This window comes from Drosophila kikkawai, chromosome X, assembly GCF_030179895.1.
Source record: "Drosophila kikkawai strain 14028-0561.14 chromosome X, DkikHiC1v2, whole genome shotgun sequence".
In the NCBI taxonomy this organism is placed as follows: domain Eukaryota; kingdom Metazoa; phylum Arthropoda; class Insecta; order Diptera; family Drosophilidae; genus Drosophila; species Drosophila kikkawai.
This window is the reverse complement of record NC_091733.1, coordinates 14,340,034-14,359,365: the sequence shown is the minus strand read 5'-3', so window position 1 is coordinate 14,359,365 and position 19,332 is coordinate 14,340,034. Positions and strand designations below refer to the sequence as shown.

Below are 19,332 nucleotides of genomic sequence, written 5' to 3'. Positions count from 1 at the left end.
TTAATTTCACTCGGCTGCAATTTCCGGCCCTCTTCCTGTTGTCCTGTCTGATGTATCCTCTATCCAGGTGGCTATGCCAAGTTCACCGGACTCAAAACGTACAACAAGCAGCTGAAGACCATGATTGCCATTGGCGGCTGGAACGAGGCCAGCTCCAGGTTCTCCCCATTGGTGGCCAGTGGCGACCGTCGACAGCAGTTCATCAAGAATATCCTGAAGTTCCTGCGGCAGAACCATTTCGATGGCATCGACCTCGACTGGGAGTATCCGGCGCACAGAGAGGGCGGTAAATCCCGGGATCGGGACAACTACGCCCAGTTCGTGCAGGAGCTGAGGGCCGAGTTCGAAAGGGAGGCAGAGAAGACCGGACGGACGCGCCTGCTCCTGACCATGGCCGTGCCAGCGGGTATCGAATACATTGACAAGGGCTACGATGTGCCCAAGCTGAACAAGTATCTGGATTGGTTCAATGTCCTCACCTACGACTTCCATTCTTCCCACGAGCCCTCTGTCAATCACCATGCTCCTTTGTACTCCCTGGAGGAGGACTCCGAGTACAACTACGATGCCGAGTTGAATATTGTAAGTGTTTCCTGGAGTTCCTTTGGCATTTCTGGCACTGAGAGTCCTTCTTTTCTTGCAGGACTACTCCATCAAATACTACCTTAAGGCTGGCGCAGATCGCGACAAGCTTGTCCTGGGCATTCCCACCTACGGACGATCCTACACTCTGATCAACGAGGAGAGCACGGAACTGGGAGCCCCTTCGGAGGGTCCCGGAGAGCAGGGCGATGCCACCCGCGAAAAGGGATACCTGGCCTACTATGAGGTTGGTTTTCCATACTCCTAGCGATATTTTTGGAAGCCTCTAACCCGCTGCTTTTTCCACTAGATCTGTCAGACCCTCAAGGATGACCCCGAGTGGACCGTGGTGCAGCCTAACGCTAATGTGATGGGTCCCTACGCCTACAGGCGTAACCAGTGGGTGGGCTACGACGACGAGGCTATCGTGCGCAAGAAGGCGGAGTATGTGGTGGCCCAGGGACTGGGTGGCATCATGTTCTGGGCCATTGACAACGACGACTTCCGCGGCACCTGCAATGGCAAGCCCTATCCCCTGATCGAAGCCGCCAAGGAGGCCATGGTGGATGCATTGGGGTAAGGAGGAGAATATCACCTCTTTGGGGAAATCATCAGTTATCATTTAATCACCATTTCAGACTGGGCATCAACGAGGTGGCCAAGCCAAGTGGCCCGCAGAAACCCTCGAGATCTCGCAGTCGCGACAATGCCAGCACTCGGAACCGCCTCAATGGCAAGAGCGAGGCACCAGCCACCTCGAGGAGACCCAGCGGATCCCGACGACCAGTGGTGAGCTCCAGCACCAGCACGCAGGCCCCACCACCGAGCACCACCTTCAAGCTGACCGAGGCCGAGGGATCTTCCCTGTATATCGGTGGCAGGGCATCCACCACGCCACCGCCCCCGACCACTCCCGACCCGGGCTCGGACTTCAAGTGCGAGGAGGAGGGCTTCTTCCAGCACCCTAGAGACTGCAAGAAGTACTACTGGTGTCTGGACAGCGGACCGTCGGGACTTGGAATCGTGGCCCACATGTTCACCTGTCCCTCGGGTCTGTACTTTAACCCCGCCGCCGATTCCTGTGACTTTGCCCGGAATGTGCCCTGCAAGACTAAAAAGTAAATGAATGCCTCTCCAGGATGCTTGTAGACACCAAGGACTAATCCTTTCCATCCATTTAGATCCACTACTGCGGCTCCAGTGACCTCTACCTCAACAACCACGACAGCGCGACCCAATCGAGTGACAGCGGCGCCTACCGCCCGTCCAGTTTATCCACGACCCACCACCAGCACAACGACGACCACCACCACCACGACAACGCCAGCGGCGGTCGAGGAGGATCTGGAGTACGAGGAGGACACCGATGAGTTGTCGCCCAGCAAGTCGACCGATGCCGAGGAAGATCCACAGGTCATCAAGGAGCTGATCGATCTGATTCGCAAGGTGGGCGGTGTAGAGCAGCTGGAGAAGCATCTGCTGCGCAACAAAGATGGTTCCATCACTCTGAAGGAGAACTCAGCCAGTGGCGCCGCCACAACACCCTCAACCATCAGCAAGTCTCTGTATGATCGCGTCCTGAGTCGCCCCGGAACTTTGAGTTCCTTCACCCGCAACCGCTTCAAGATCAGCGAGGCCACCGAGACCAGCACAGAGGCCAGTTCGTCGAGCAGCACCTCAAGCGGCACAGCTAATAACTACTCCAAGTACTCCTCTGTGCTGAGGGGAAACAGTCGTCAGGGTCCGCAGAACGAGGGCATTGAGAAGCTGGCCGAGTTCGATGGCTTCCTGAAGGAGCGCAAGCAGTATGTGACCATTAATCGCCACCGATCTGCAGGTCAGGGCGAAGATGAAGAGGAGGCCCAGGAACAGCAGGAGGAGGAGCAGCAACTGGCCGATGTGGCGACCACAACGCGTCGCCCCTTGAGCTCAGTCACACCCTCTTACACGAGTCTCAGGCGCACTCGCCCAACAACTGTGGCACCGGCTGCCGATCATTCCCAGGAGGATGTGGAGGAGCAAACCCAGACGCCGGTGAAGGCCTATGCCACCTTGAGCCGCACCCGAGGACGTACCACGGCGGCACCATCAGAGGTCACAGAGGCATCGCCCAGTTCGACAACCAATCGGTAAGTGGGAAGCTAAGGGAGGTGTTTAAGAGGTTCAAACTCTGATATTTTCCACCGGCACAGGTACAAGTACTTTGAGCGCACGCGACCCACAAAGGGTGCAAATGCTGAGGACGTGGAGGATCCTCTCGAGGACGAGGAGGAGGAGTACGAGGATGAGGCGCTCAAGGAGCATGTTACGGTACAGAGCAAACAAACAACAAATACACGTAAATATGCGAGCATTGGTCGCAGAACCACAACCACAACAACAGCAACACCAGAAACAACAACAACAACAACTGCCGGCACTGAGACTGCCAAGGCCAGCACCACCAACTCCACCACCACCAACAACAACAACAAGAACCACTACAACAGCAGCAATAACTACAACAATGTGAAACTGAATAACCTAATACCAACAGAAGAGAGCACCACCACTGCAACACCCAGCACCATCCAACTCGAAACCACATCCACTACAACCACAACTAACGAACCCACTGAACCAAATGAAAGCACCACCTCAACCACCACCTCAACCATTAACAACCTGCATACCACCACACCCACCACACCACTTGTAGGCTCCACTGTCCCACCAACCTCTGGCCTCGGCTCCGACTCCCTGCTAGCCAGCGAGCCGAGCGAGCCCACCAATCCCACCCAGCTTCCCCCCAATCCTGACCTAGCCACAACAACCACCTCAACGGAACCCGAACTGGCCAGCACAACGACAACGACGACGACTCCGAAGACTACAACCACAACGACAGCCAGCACGGGCAACAGCGAACTGAATGACGTAGACAACGTGGACAGCGAGGACAGTGAGGTAACGAAAACCAAGACACAGTACGGCAACAAGTATGCCACCACGAACCGTCGACGCATTACCACAACAACAGCAACAACAACGAATAGCAACAGCAACAACAATGCAGAAGCTGCGAACGATGCTAGTCCAACAAGAAACGGTTTGAGTAGTTTAAATAGCTTTAGAACCAACCCGGGAAGAAGGCAACCCACCCAAGAACCCAACCACGAACAGACCACCGTCGAACCGAGCCCCAGTGTCTCTAGTCCCAGACCCTTTGGTTATCCCCGACGTCGCACACGACCCACAGCTAGCACCAGCACCAGTAGCACAGCACCCCAAACCGACAGTGATAACAATACCGATAACGATAACGTAAACGATAACTTAAACGAAACCGATGCCGTTGCGAAGGTAGTGAAGAAGACACGACCATCCCCAGGGGATAGGCCCAAGGTGAGTGCCAGTCTTCCAACAGCAACAACCACTGCAAGCAACACCAGAACAACAACCTCACTGCACCACCAAGAACCCCAAGTAGAAGTAGCTGGTAACGGTGGCAATAGCTTAAGGCATGAAGTAGTTAGCTCTAGTTTAAGTCAATCCCAAGCCCAGAACCCGAACCCGAACCCCAACCCGAACCACATCGATAACGATGGCACTATCAACCAGACAAAGACCAAGTACACTTGGCGCGGTGTGCGACCCACCCGCGCTCCAGTGGCTCCCAATTCTTTAGCCGGTGACGACAAGGACTCTCGGCGCTTTGCCGGCAAGCAGTTAAGCTCTGACCCGGAGGAGGATCTTCAGACCACCACCAAATTCCGCAGTCGTCGCCTGAACTCGGCCGAAGAAGAGTCCGAGGTGGCTCTTGAGAGAGGAACCGCCACAGCAACGCAATCCCAGGGTTCCCGCAGCTACCAGAGCATCCAGCGCACTGCTAGTAGGAACACAGAAGATGGTTCTCAAATCCGCTACAAGGCCATTACCCGCGACTCTGAGGGAGCGGCTCATCTTACCACAGGACGTAGCTCCAGTTTTGTAAGAAACCTTGGCGAAGCACCCAAGCTCCGTAGCCACCAGCCCGTGGGCAGGGGTGGTCAGATTTTGGAGACAACCACCGAAGACGAGAATGTGGCCGCTGAGATAATCGATGATGAGAATAGAGGAGAGACCAAGGCACCTGCTGGAAGTGAGAATACAGATGATAGCAACACGGCCACGGAGCAGGAGTCTCCTGAAATTGTAACAGAAGCAGTGGCCCTGGAAATTGCAGAGATCACTACACTGCCTTCAGTGGAAGATGCTGAGGCCAACGTACAGGACGCGAGCAGCCCCTCTGAAGCACCTGTCCGCAGCAGCACTGAATCACTTGTCAGCAGCACCACTGAAGAGACCACAGAATCTAGCAGCAGCTCTGCTGCCCTACGCGTCGAAGCTTTGATAGATGAAACTACACTGCCAGCAGCAGCGGAAGGAGAAACCGCTACCGATATCAATAGCAGCAGCTCAACTGAACCTCCAGCAAGCAGCACTGAGTTGCCAGAAAGCAGCAGTATTGCGGAAATTCTTCCAGAAGAAAGCACAACAAGCTCAGCGAAGCCAACTCGTCGTTCCCGCTTTGGTTCCACGACAACAGCCGCTTCCTCGGAATCTGTGGTCGAAGAAGAATCAACGACCACTTCATCCCCAAGACGACGTGTTATCGTGCGCACGAGAACCAGCACCGTTGAACCAGAGAGTGAAGTGGAGTCAACGAGCACAGAAGCAACAAGCCGTCGTTCTTTCTTGAGAACTAGCTCCACTGAGGCACCCAGCAGCAGCAGCACAGAAGAAGCTGAAATTGAAGCTCAGACAACGACCACTGAAGTCCCAAAACGTAGGTCTTTCTTTAGAACTAGCTCCACTGAGGCACCGAGCAGCATCTCTACTGAAGCTGAAATTGAGGCTGAGACTACAACTACCGAGGGCCCAACCCGTCGATCTTTCTTCAGAACTAGCTCCACTGAGGCTTCTAGCAGCAGCAGCAGCAACACAGAAGAAGCTGAAGTAGAGGCCCAGACCACCGAAGTAGCCCCAACACGAAGATCCTTCTTTAGAACTAGCTCCACTGAGGCTTCAAGCACGGCTTCAGCTGAAGAGAGCAGTAGCAGCTCGGTCAGCGATGAAGTCGAAGCAGACACTACTAGCACCGAAGCCACTGAGGCTTCAAGCACGGCTTCAGCTGAAGAGAGCAGTAGCAGCTCGGTCAGCGATGAAGTCGAAGCAGACACTACTAGCACCGAAGCCACAACCACTCGTCGTTCCCTGTTCCGCAACAAGACACCCAGCACCACTGAAGCTACAACAACAAGCTCAAGCACCGAAGAGCCCGAAGAGAGCAGCACCACTAGGCGCTCCTTCTTCCGAACCAGCAGCTCTACAGAGGCCACCACTGAGGGTGACAAGGAAAATATTAGCGATGCGGAGACCACCACTGCTCTTCCCAGACGTCGAGTCATAGTCAGAGGTAGCTTTAGGCCCCAGAAAGAGGGAGATCTCTCATCTCTCCTGGCGGCAGATGCCAATAAGAGGGGCAGGAAGAACCAGAGCACGACGACCACAGAAACTTCTGCAGGCAATTCAGATTCATCCCAGGAAGAAGAAGCGCCGCTAGAGGAACCACAAACGGCAGAGAAAGTAAGCGCTGGTCGCATTTCACTGAATGCCGTTCGTAACCGGACCACCACCAAGACCGAGAGCCTGGGCAACGGAGTCACTCGCACTCGCACCACCTATGTGCGCACCCTTGATGCTGGCCAAAAGGTGGTGAAGCGCATCCACACCAAGACCATTGAGGAGAAGCCAGCCGAGTACGAGTACATTGTTGATGAGGTGACACACCCGCCAGCACCGAGTACCACGCCACGCATGGTGACTCGCAATCGCGGCTCCGTGCGTTTCCAGGGCAACGATCTCTCGTCACTGCTGGCCCAGGACTTTTCTGCCCGTAGCCACCGCAAGAAGACTCAGACCTCAGAGGCAACGGTGACCAAGACACGCAGGCGGCTGCTGAAGAAGCCCAAGGAAACTATTGAGCACGAAGAGGTAGAGGAGTTTGAGTACGAGGCTGGCAACGAAGTGGAGCTAGAACCACAAGTGAGCTCCACAGCCAGGCCCATAATCCGGAGAACCAGGCCGACCATAGCACGTACAACAACAAGCACCACAGAAGAACCAAATGAAATCGAGGCCAGTACTCGCAGAGCCGGCTTCGCCTTCAAGAGGCCAACCAAGGCAACGACAAGCACCGAAGAACCTGCAACTACCTCCACTGAAGCCACCGCATCCACCAGGAGAGTGCTCGCCCACAGGAGGCCAGTGAGCACAACAACGACCACAACAACTACTACCCAAGCCCCCATTGAAGAAGACTCCACCGAAGATCAGTTGGCGGCGGCGAAGCAAAGGTTTGTAAATCGCTTGAAGACCAGCACCACCAAGGCCACAACTACAACCACAGAGGCAACCACAACTACTGCCACCGAAGAAGACTTAAGCGACCTCAAGCAACAGCTAAGCAGTGCCATTAATCGCCTGCAATCAGGAAACAAACTAGAAGGCCAGGAACCAGCCAAGGAACGAGATGCTTCAGAAGATACAGGCGATGAGAGACTTTCGTTACCCATTTACCACCGAAGAAAGTATTATCAGTACGTCAAGGATTCTCCTATAACATACATAGACAAATCTCCAGCACCACCGGATATCGAAACTGCGACCGTGAACATAAAACAACAAATCCATGATGTTTTTAATGTGAGTGAGAATGAAACGCCGATTAACTCTGTGGAGGATGAGGGAGAGAGCGCTGGCCATCGCCTGGCGATGGAGCAGGCCAAGGAAATCAATGCCGAGCTCGGTCATTTTTTATTGAAAACCCCCGGGTCAAAGTAGGTCACCTGGGGGCAAAATTGGTCGGATCAGGAGAGGAGACGCTCGAAGATGATGAGATAACCGCCGATATTGATGAAGACGAAGATGAAGAGGGCCAAGAAGACAAAATAAAATCGCAGCGACAGGGAAAAACATTTAAAACAATACCGCTGACAGTGGATTCCAGCAATGAAACATCAAAGATTGTGGACATTTCTGTTCTGGAGGAAAAAGAACGAAGCGAGGATGAAGCCAGAGCCTTGCGTCTTTATACGAGACTAAATCGTACTCGCTTGACACTCTCGACCAGGCTGCAGGATAAAACTAGTGAGGATTCACTAGACACCACCACGAGGAGAAGCTACAGCATTCCTCAGCGATTCCGCAGTCGCTCTACCACACCGGCAACTCCCTCTAGCACAGAAGCTAGTGAAGAAACGGAGGAAGAAATCAAGGTTGAATCCACAACAAAACGTTTCTATGCGGGTCTTAATAGGCTGAGGGGCAGAGGAAGCACTACCACTACTACCACTACCGAGGCAGGAGATGAGTCAACAACTGAAGCCACAAAATCCACTTCGAGAGGCAGTAGGCAACCCTATGTGGGCATCAGTCGCAGAGTAACAACCACGACCACAACCACCGAGAAGCCAAAAGAGAACGAAACTGAAGACTCAGAGAAGAAAGAGGAGGAATCAACCACCATAAGCTCGGAGGTCAAGGTTGAAGAAAAGCTAACATCCGATAAGGTTGAAGAAAAGCCAGCTGAAAAGAATGAAGCAACCGATAAAACTGAAAATAAAGAACCCGAAGAGCCTCAGGACAGCACCGAAGAACCCGAACTTGAGGCCATTATAGACGATGACAACGAGATTCCGGAAGAAGAGATCATACCCCTTATTGAAACCTCGACCACAGGCACTCCATCAAGCACCACGACCACAAGCGCGCCATCCAGCACCACGCCGACGCGTCGTCAACTGGTAATTCGTCGCCGTTTCAATGGAACTACCACGGCTGCCCCGGTGACGGATGAGAAGCTGGAAGAGAATCTGGAGAATGAGATCGTAGATCTCGCTGATAAGGAGAGTTCAACCGAAAAAGCAGCAACACCAACAACCACTTCCAGGCGGCAGCTTTTGATACGCCGACGCTTTAATGCGACCGCAACACCAACAACAACCACGTCAACGACCGAAAATCCAAGTGCGGACAATGAAATAGATCAAGATGAGGCAACATCAAGCACCACCAGGCGCTCGCTTTTGTCACGTCGCCGCTTTACGCCACCAACAACATCAACGACAACCGCTGCCACGAAGGGATCAACGAACCTGGATGACGTTACCACACGTCGTCCGTACGCGGCCTTGAACCGCTCACGTAATCGCTTCTCCACACCGCGCACCACAACCACCGAAGGCAATGGTGATGAAGACGATGATGAAAAACCCGATAGGGAGGCTGAGGAGCAGGTAGCACCACCACGTGCCGGCTTCCTTCAAACGAATCGCCATCGAGCGCTGCAACGCACTCCCGAGGAGGAGGAGGGAGAGGAGGAGGAGCACACAGGTGGAGCAGTGCTGGCCCGCAAGCCACCCAACTTTGCAGCTCGCCGCACCACCGCAGCACCGGCTAGAGTTAGCTCCAGCACCAGACGCAATCTGGTGGCCATCAACAGGAATCTCTATCACCGAGCGGAGGAGGATCAGGAGGACGAGGAAGAGCCCGCGGAGGAGTACGACGAGAATGAAGAGGCTGAGGATGAGCCAGAAGAGAGTCCCGCCATCCGAAGCACCACTGCCCGGTCACGACTAAGCCAACTGCTTGCCAGCAGGCAGAGACAACCCCTGCGGACAGTGATTAGTAGCACCACCGAAAGACAGACCGACTCGGACACTGACAACGACGAGACCGTGAACGAGGAAGACTCGGAGGAGGACGATGGCTCTGCCGAGGTATCGAACAGTACACGCATCCCTAACACCAGTCACTCCCTGGGGGTAGGCACCACTCTCACTAACAGTAACAGTAACATTAATGGCACAACTAACCGAAGCACCGCACTGAATGTAGCTAGTCAACGTAGTAACAGCACCGTAGCCAATTATTTGATTAATCGTTTCAAGTCAAACAGTTACACAAACAACAAAAACAAACCAGTCACAGTCAAAGCTAATCTTAAGGCAGATAGTCACAGTAATGATAACGATGATCGAGGCGATAATGATAATGATGATGATACCGATGATGATAACGATGCTAGTCTAGAGAATGAGGGGGAGAATGTGGCGGAAGAGAAAGCAAGTGGGGCTGGTTTGAATGCCTTAGGTAATGACGTTAATTCTAAACGACGCTTTCAGAATCGTTATCAATTGAGCCGCACCCGAAGCACCACCACCACCACCACCAGCACCCCACCATCGACGTCAACCCCACAGTCCCCGACAGCAGCCAATGCCAGACGATTGGCCTTCGGGGGCCGTCAGCGCGCTCAGGTAACTAAACTAACCCTAGTCGATGAGCAGACTGCCGAGGAGACCGAGGCCAAGGCACAGCCCCACGAAGCGGTGGAGGATGAAGCCGCATCCGTATCGGAAACGGAGTCCAATGAAGACGAGACCGGAACCACCACCACCACCACCGTCCGGCCAACACCCAAGCGCATCCGCGTCTTAAAATTCCGCAGACCCCTGAATAGCAATAGCAATAGTTCCAACGTAGATAGCACCACTAATAGCGCCACTGACACTAACCCAGACACCCAGACCACTGCCACCACACCACCAACCACCACAAGCAACACCAACACCACAGTGGGCACCAACGGCAAGCGTTTCCGCAAAATTGTGCGGAAGCTGCGACCGGTGGACTCGAGCACTGCCGCCAGTGTGGACAACTCCGAGGAGACCACCCGCAAGCCCTTCGTTCCCAGCCACAGCAGATTTGTGGACCAGGAGCAGAGCCAGAATGACCTACTGAGTCTGCGCCAGCGGCTCAAGGAACAGCAGGCCAAGGGCGAGCCCCAGGATGGTGTCATCAGTAGTCGGTTCAAGGCACCGGGCCAAAAGGATGACCAGGAAAGCGTGTCCGATCTGCAAAAGTTGAGGGACAAGGTCAAGGCCGAGCAGGCTCGCGGTGACGGTGACCAGGGCGTGATCAATGATCGCCTAAAGAAGCTGCTGGCGGAGAAGTCCACCGGCACTCGGCAGGGTCAAGATTCCGTTTCATCTTCGAGCGACGATGAGCAGTCCTCGTCTGTGTCCTCGCCGCGACCTTTCTTCAAGCGCAAGCTGGTAGCCCGCAGGCCTTACTCGCCACCCTCGGCGAGCGGCGGCTCATCGGGCACCACGAAGGCACCGCTGGCCTTCAGCACCTCCCGACCAACGGCCAAGTTTGTGCGCCGCAAGAACGGCAGATTCGATCCCTTCAACTCGAGTGTTCGCAACCGCGGAGAAGGCTTTGTGAGAAGCGATCCTCGTGGCGCAAGATTGCCGGGAGCAGATCGCTTCAAGGTCCAAGGCAACGAGGATGGCGAGGAAGAGTTGGAGGCACAGCAGGAGCATCCGCTGCAGAATCAGTTTGGAACCAATTTGCGTAGACCTTTTGTCCCTAAAACGCGTCCAGTCCTAGATAAATCCAAGCCTCAGCAGGAAGATGAGGAAGACGAGAGCGAGGAGGATGATGAGGAAGAGGAGGAGGACTCCGAAGAAGAGGGCGACGAGGAGGAGGAGGATGAGCCAGAGGAAAATGCAGAGAAGAAGCCTGCTGGTGGCGAGGAGAAGCCCACAGAGGACACGAACACCACCAAGCCCAAGTTTAATTCCCCCTACAAGCCCAAGGACAACCGCGTGCCGCCCGGCAGTCGCCCCAACTTTGGGGCCACCGGCAGTGGAGCACCCACCGCACCCGGCAACGTGCCCTTCAATCCCCGCAACCGACCATCCAGTAGCACCAGCAGCTCCAACCCCAACGGTCCCAGCAACCGCTTTGGCAGCACCAAGAGACCCCGAGTAGTCAACCGTCCGCCAGGCGTGGCCGGTCCCAATCTCACCCTGAAGCCGGTGGCCAGTGACTATGAGCGAACCACCCCGCTGACGCCGCTAAAGCCGGCGCCGTTCATACCCAGCAACACCAGGAGCTACGAGAGGAAGTACTCGGGACCATCCACCGAGGCGACGGAGAGCGCCAGCGAGAACTCCCTGATCGAGGAGCTGAATATCGATGCGCTGAATGCGCGGAACAAGAAGATATTTGACAAGCACAGCAAGAAGCATACCACGCTGAAGCCCAAGGTGGTCAAGGTGGAGACAGAGGCGGGAGCGGGAGCGGAGGTGGAGACCGGAACCGAGGTGGCCGCCGAGGAGGAGACCACCCTCACAGCGGATCAGGGATTCGTGACTACCACGCCCAGTACACCAGCACCACCACCACCACCCAGCACACAGTTAGACACAGCCACAGCCACCAATACAGACACGCCACCAGAAACTGAAACCGAAACTGAACCCGTAACCGAAACCGAGACAGCGACCAATGCTAATGAAGCCACTTCCTCCGTCAATTCACAGGACCTGACCCACACCGCCCAGTCGAGCACCACCCAGGCCCCGCCACCGGCCACCACTTTGCTGCACGTGTTCACCCTGATCGAGGGCGAGGGCGAGAACGAAGATGAGCAGACCACCACCACCAGGAGGCCGGCGGTGAAGCTCCTGCCCACCGTCCAGACGGAGGTGGTGCCCAAGCACAAGGTGGTCGAGATCAATCGCATCGTCGAGATCAACTCCAAGCAGGCCAAGGCCGCGCAGCGCAAATCCAAGGCCAACCAGGACTTTGGCACCCTGCGGGTGGAGTCGCTGCCCCATGTTGAGCAGCTGGGCGAGATCAGTGTGGTGAAGTACGTGCACCTGGTAGATGGCAGCGACATACAGATCAATGATGGTCACAGCACAGTCGCCGACTACACGCCCACGGAGCCCACGACCAGGGCAAGCGGGCAGAGCAATTCGCCGCCGGTGAGGAACTCCCTGCCCGAAACGGAAGGCAGCGATCGGGATGGCAAATCCCTGCTCCCCGAAGTCTTAACCGGAGCTCTAGAGACCTCCACCATCTCGTTGGAGGGCCTGTTTGACTCGGCCAGGAAGGGGAAGCAGCTGAGCAGCAACAGCGTTTTTGCGGGAGGAGAACTGCCGGCGGAGGAGGAGGAGAGCACCACCATCCTGAGCAACAGTGCCAGCGCCACGGAAAACGGCGAGAGCACCACCCTGGCACCCACATACGTAAGACCCATAGTACCCCTCCTACGCCCCGAATCCAATGAGTCCTCGCCGCTGGTCATCTCGATAGCCAATCTCGACCAGGTGATCCTAAGCAAGGTGCAAAAGTCGCTAGCCGAGGCGAATGGCGGCAGCAGCAGCACAACCATGGCGCCCGCCGCTGCCGACTCCAACTCGGCCTACTCGGTGCGTCAGGCTCAGGTGGTGCAGGCACCAGTGGTCCAGACCAGTGACAGCTCCAACCAAAACAATCCCGACCAGACACAGACACAGATCACAACCACAGCTAGGCCAGCGGAGGAAGAAACCACTATCTGGGGCCTTGACACCACCTCTACCACAGATAGCATCGTCAGCACCACTAGCACACAGACACCACTGACCACCACTAGCTCCGATTCAGACAATGGAGACAATGGTCAGATCAAACAAGAAACACTAATTGCCGTGCCAATTGGAGCAGCAATTATCGGGCAGCTTGGTCAAGGCACACAGACACAGCCACAGCCACAGACAGCCGGTGGACACCAGGAGATCAGTAATTCCGAGGCTGTTAACCCACAGACAACAAGCACAGTTGAGAGTCAACAACAGGTAGTGGCTAGTGGTTCCACCAGTGGCAACCACACCCAACTGAACACACAAACCACATCAGAAACCACACAGACAACATCGGGCACAGTGGGCAGTGGTGCAGTTAGTGGAGGAGCTATCGGCGGTGGCTCAACCCAAGTCACCGTGGGCAGCCGCGTCAGTGAGGCGGTGAGCTTTAGCTCCGAGACCCATGTGGTGCATCGCAAGAAGATGGGCCGCAAGGGGCGTGGTCGTCGTCTCCGCAAGACGACAACAACGACGACAACAACAACAACCACTGAGACGCCCAGCACAGTCGAGGCCGATGATACCATAGCCACCACTGTCGTCCCAGTGCCGGAATAGGTCCCACACACACACACAGCGTAGTTAGTTATTTCTAGTCTTAGCCCTTATCCAGTTTTGAGTTTTGAGTTTAGAAGACAGGCTTAACCCCTTAATGCCGAACCGTAGATAATTGGCTGCGTTGCTTTGGCTGCCCTTCGGCTGCTTAAATATATTTTAATATTATTATATTCTTTCCAAATTTCCCAGTGCTGCTGCTGCTTTTCTAGTAATTTGTTATACTCTGCTCTATATATATATATTTTTTTTTAAATATTTTTTTTCCATCTTGTGTAAATTATTTAAACAATTCGTATTCGTATTCGTATTCTTCGAGCTGCCATACCTAAAACAACGCCTACACACATGTCTTACTCACACACACATACAATTTCACACGCACACCACACACACACATGACACCACTCAGATGCGAAAAGTCTTTCCTTGGTTCAAGCTAGGAAAATCTAAGAGAAACGACGACCCTAAGTGGATTTTAAACAAGAAAACTTGACAAGCTCTTAAAAAAAAGAAAAAACTTTTAATTTTGCTTTCTACCAGGCGCAGTTCTTAAGTAAATCACTATCTCTTTCTCTCTTTCCAACTATCTCTTTCTTTATATATTTTCTTGAATAATATTTTTTTATTTCACTCTTTACCCCCCCTTTTCTATTCGAGTTATTTTAAGTCTAGCTTTAGCTGTAAAATATTTATGCACAACAATAAAATAATGAACAAAAAGAAACAACCTATACAAATTATTATTGCCACAACAAAACACAAAAAAACCAACCACCTTCCGCTCCTAAATCCCTCTGGAAAATCACCCTTTCCCTTACAAAAAATAAAATTGTATATAGGAAAACACACTAGATTGGGATAATCTTGTACATATATAAATAATTTTATTTATATTAGATTTAAATCTTTTCACAGTAACTCTTTTTCAGCAATTTGTTTATTTTTTATAGACTTTATACAGTTTAGCTTATAAATTAGAATTGATATATCAAGATTAGGATATAGAACAGTCTCTAGTCTCAGTCTCTCTGGATATTACAAAATCTTAGGCTTGCAAATGCCAAAGTTTACCCCCCTCCCTTTTGATTCTTCTGAGATGCAATTATATATGCATTTGCTCTTTCAAATGTCACTTGTAGAATTGCTTATTATTTGCCAAGTCATCGACTCGGGCTTCTTTTCTTCTCTCCGCCGCTAAATGTCAGAGGCATATATATATTTTTTTCTTGGATGCAATTATTGCCACATGTAGGAGAGCAAGCTTGTCTGAATAATCGGTTTCAACTTTCGATGAGTCGGCAAGATGTGCAGACTGAGCGGAAAAATAACTAAACAAAAAAAAAAAAAAAAACACATGAAATAAAAAGTAAAAAACGAGTTCAGCCAAAACAATTTGCAAATTGCTGGCGAGGGTCTACTGCATACGAGACATGTTTCATAATCGCCGGCTATATAGCTAGTCTCTCCTCGAAACGATAATTGCCAAAAGTCAAATCACGAGCTCCGCCGCTGCCTGGCAAACATGAAAAGCTGACAGGCGACGGCTGGAAAAAATCCAGTAACTTCAGAAATCAGGTTGACAAAAAGTCGTTAACGGTTGTCGAGATATTTTCCTTTCCAAGTGCCCATGAAAAGTAAAAAAAGAGCAAACAAAAAACCGACCGTAAAAGAAGCCATAAAAGGAGATCAAAAGGTGTTGCACTTAGGGAAACGAGCTTTGTTATTTTTTTGATGGAGATAAAGAGTACACAAGAGTTCAAGTTACAAGGAGTGTTTACACAGAAAATGAGATTACTCCACATACCTTAAGAGGGTATAATATATATTTTTGAAGAGCAGAAACCAGTTCGTCTTGCTACTTGCTACTTTCCTCTAAGCCAACTTATTTTAAATATAATCTGGCCAATAGGTGACCCCACTTGACTCTATCCCCTTCCCTTTTCTTTGATTTGGCCTTGAAAGGGCCCCGTGCCTTTAGCTTTCTCTAGTTCGCACCTTAAGTCTTTCGTTTTGCAACTTTCACAATAAACCCACCAGAAGCAAACAAAACAGAAGACGACGCCCTGTACGCATCATCAGTTTTCAATCTGATGACCACCAGAGCTTGCACAATATTATTTTTATTAAAGCCAAAGCCCAACCAGTTTCTCTCGGCGGCGCATCTGCCCCAGAGTAGGAAGCCAGCTTGAGAGTGGCAGGAGCTGGGGGACCTGAGATTATGCAATCACATTGGCATGCAGTTAGCTGGCTTGCCAAATACCAAGCAGAAATACCCGATCCAATCGGCAGATCGAAGAAGCTTGTGGCATTACGCAAGCTCTTCAGCTGAGCAGCTCATCCCAAAAGCCCCAAAGACGATGCGTATTTTGGCCCAAACCTTGCTGGGTCGTTCCATTGTCTTGAAACGGTCTCTGACATTGACATCAAAAATCTGCCCAGCAGCAACTCTCTCTCTTGGGTGGGTTTTTTATTTCTGTGCAGGCCAAACTCTTAAATAAAATTAATTAAAAAAATGTATATATATATTTATAAATATTTATAAATATAAAAAAATATTTTCTGGTTTTTACGCAATGAAAAAAGTTTGGAAATTAATCTTTAAAATTTATAACATTTTTTAGTTAGTTTTTTTTTGGTTCTAATCATAAATATTTAGAGTTTGGTTCAAAAAGAAAATACTTAAAAAGTTTTATATAAATTAAAAAATAATAAATAATAATTTTGTAGTCTTTAAATATTTTTAAATCAGTTTTGTGTTGAAAAATCAGCTCAGAAAAGTTTAAAATTTAATTTAACTTGAAACCCGAAATATTTAAAAATGTTTAAAAATATTTTTTACACTATTTTGACCTTTAAATTGTTAGAGAAAATATTAAGTAAAAATTGAAAACCTTAGATTTTGATCTGATGTTGGCATAACATAACTCCAAGTACATGTTTAGCTTTCAATGTCAACCACATTGCGTGGACAAAGCAAAAAACTAGCACAAAATAATGACCACTAGCCAGGTTAAATAACTCGTTCCGAGACCAATGTCCAAGTGTTATTTATATATTTGTTTTGCACTCGAACGTCCTTCAATTAAAAAAATTCCAAACTGCATTTTTGCGGCTGCTTTTTGCTCCAGTTTACGGTCAAGACTTTGAAGGCCAGAGAAAAGAAAGGGTTTTTGGACAAGGGAAAGTTTTCTTTCTCGTATTACTGGCATTACTTAGCCTTTTTACCACCACCCTCACCCCTTTTACCCACTGAATCCAGAGAGAAAAACACACAACACAACAAGCCAAGCTACTAATTTATTTTTTGCTTATGTAGACTACTTAAGTACGTATTTTGCCATATTTTAACTTTATTTTGTACAAAACTATAGAGTTTATTAATTTTTAGAAATTATTTTATTAATTTTCTGATTTATTTTCTTATTTATTTATTTATTTGCTGTATTTTTTGAATATTAATCTCTGTTGTCTCCAGCATGAGGGGCGCGCTTTTGAATTGTTGTTGACTGCACCGCCAGGAAAAACGCACCAAAAAATTACACAAAAATCACAGAAAACCACAGCCTCGAGCGTTAAACAATAAGCAAATACCAAAAAAGTTTGCCAATTTTGAGACAAAAAAAAAAATAGTTATAAAAAAAATTAAGAAATAAAAACTAAAACCGCTTTATCCGCTTCTCTACTTCCATGTACCGTTAAGCAGCCGCGCCAGCCGTCAACTGCCAGTGTCGCCGTCTCCCGTCGTCCAGTGCTCAGCGTGCGCCGCCGCATTATCAACTCTCCGGCGTTGGCGGCGGCGGCGGCGTCAACTGAGGCCACCACGCAAGGCATAGAACCAGCAGCGGCGACCTCCAAGTATGGACGACTGCGCAGTCGCCCCTCAGCAGCTGCAGCAACAGCAGCAACAACAACCACAGCGGCAGCAGGAACCACCACAGTGCCGGCAGCAACATCTGCTGCTGGTGGCGGCAGAACCAACAACAGTTACCTGAGCAAGCTGAAAGCCAAGAGCTCTGCGGCAGCAGCGGCAGCAGCATTTCCAGCAGCAGCAATGACATCACACAAAAGCAGCACAAGTTCCAGCCAGCCAGCTTTGCGCTGCGCCGTCAGTTTCAAACGCGGCGGCTGACAACCTTCGCGCCGGCAAGCAATGGCGATGAGAGCGGTGAGTGCACTGAAAGAAACCAGCACAGAAATTATGAGATAATATATTTATAATTATTAATTTTTAAAAATCCTAGGGGAATAATGAAATCAATTATAACAAAGTCAAAAAAGGATTCCATTCTTATTAGTTTTAGTTTGATGAATTTAAAATGTAGAAAAATATTTTATAATTTATATAATATTATTATAAAATTTTTTTTTACAAAACAACATTTTATAGGGGGTTATATTATGAAAACAATTAAAAATAAAGAAAAAAATGTATAATTTTATAATATAATATTTAACTTAACCTTTAATTAAAATGAAGACTTAATTTAGTAATTTTTATATTTTGTTTAAAGCCACCGAAGTGCCACGCACCCAGAATCCCTTGTTCAAGCGCCGCCTGACTCTGATATCCACCACACCGCCTTCGGCTCGCACCACCTTCCTGCCCAGCTCCTCCGCCCTGGAGACCACCACCAGCCTCTATCTGAGCGACGACGACGAGGACCAGGTGGCCAAGTCAAGCATCCATACGAGCCGCTTCAACCAGATACCCGAGCAGGTGCGATCCCGCGAGGACTATGAGCTGCCCTCGTTCAGCCCGGCGAACACGACTCATGCACCACAGCCAGTCCTTCCAGCCATCAGCCAAGGCATTCGTAAGTTTTGGACATGCAAATCCTTTAGAGATTTTTACAAAATGTGTGCTTGCAGGTCGCCAGCTGATACCACGTCCCAGACGACCACAGTCCACGACAGCCACGCCAGCGAGTAGCACGCCCGCAGCCTGGTTATCGTCATCATCCACACTGCCAGGACACTCGGCTCCACCGCTGTCGCGTCGCCAGCAAAGCCGCCGCCGGCCGCACAAGTACATCGAGGTGTATAGTCGTCCGCCCAGCAAGTCAGCCGTACTCACCGCCACCTCGAGCAGCCAGCTTCTGGACGAGAGTCCGGGACAGGTACAGGTAAATCAGGTGGCACAGCGACGGCGAAGCGGTAGCATTGGACCCGCGAAGAGTGATCCCAAGGTCATTGTCCATGGACGAGGCATCATCGAGTGCCGGGCGCAGGGCAACTTTCCGCATCCCCTCAACTGCCGGAAGTTTATATCCTGCGCCCGTTTCGAGGAGACCGGCGGTATCGTGGGTTGGGAGTACACATGTCCCAAGGGACTCACCTACGATGGAGTCGGCGGGATGTGCACCTGGTCGCCCTCGGATCAGCCCTGCCGGGACTAGACTGATAAAACCACGAACCCATTGCCTACCCAAAACCATTTCCATTACCATCACCATTACCCTTACCTTTACCATGTTGTAAATGTGTTTTTTTTTCCAATTTGTGATTAGTTCCGCTGAGGTTGAATCCCACGAGGAGGAGGAGGAGGAGAAGGAGGAAGTTGGAGGAGTTGAAATTCTACGTTAATTACTCTTATTTAAGCCTAGTGATATCTCAACCCAATTTTTTTGCGCCTGCCAACTCAGCGAGTAAGCGAAATATTGTCTGTAGCCCCTCGGAGGCCCCACTCCCC

At 50.9% G+C, this 19,332-nt stretch overlaps 1 protein-coding gene across 1 annotated transcript in view; it reads left to right on the top strand.

Moving 5' to 3' along the window:
- The window catches only part of Cht6 (Chitinase 6), a 35,452-nt gene extending 16,125 nt beyond the window's left edge, over nt 1–19,327 (top strand). Inside the window, 12 exon segments of the mRNA XM_017174746.3 lie at nt 68–582; nt 644–829; nt 893–1,158; nt 1,221–1,700; nt 1,764–2,711; nt 2,775–5,536; nt 5,735–7,446; nt 7,539–12,707; nt 17,347–17,674; nt 17,677–17,808; nt 18,155–18,457; nt 18,513–19,327. Of these exon segments, the coding sequence (XP_017030235.1) occupies nt 68–582; nt 644–829; nt 893–1,158; nt 1,221–1,700; nt 1,764–2,711; nt 2,775–5,536; nt 5,735–7,446; nt 7,539–12,707; nt 17,347–17,674; nt 17,677–17,808; nt 18,155–18,457; nt 18,513–19,039 (13,328 nt within the window). The 3' untranslated portion in view covers nt 19,040–19,327.
- Nucleotides 19,328–19,332: the final 5 nt, after the last annotated feature.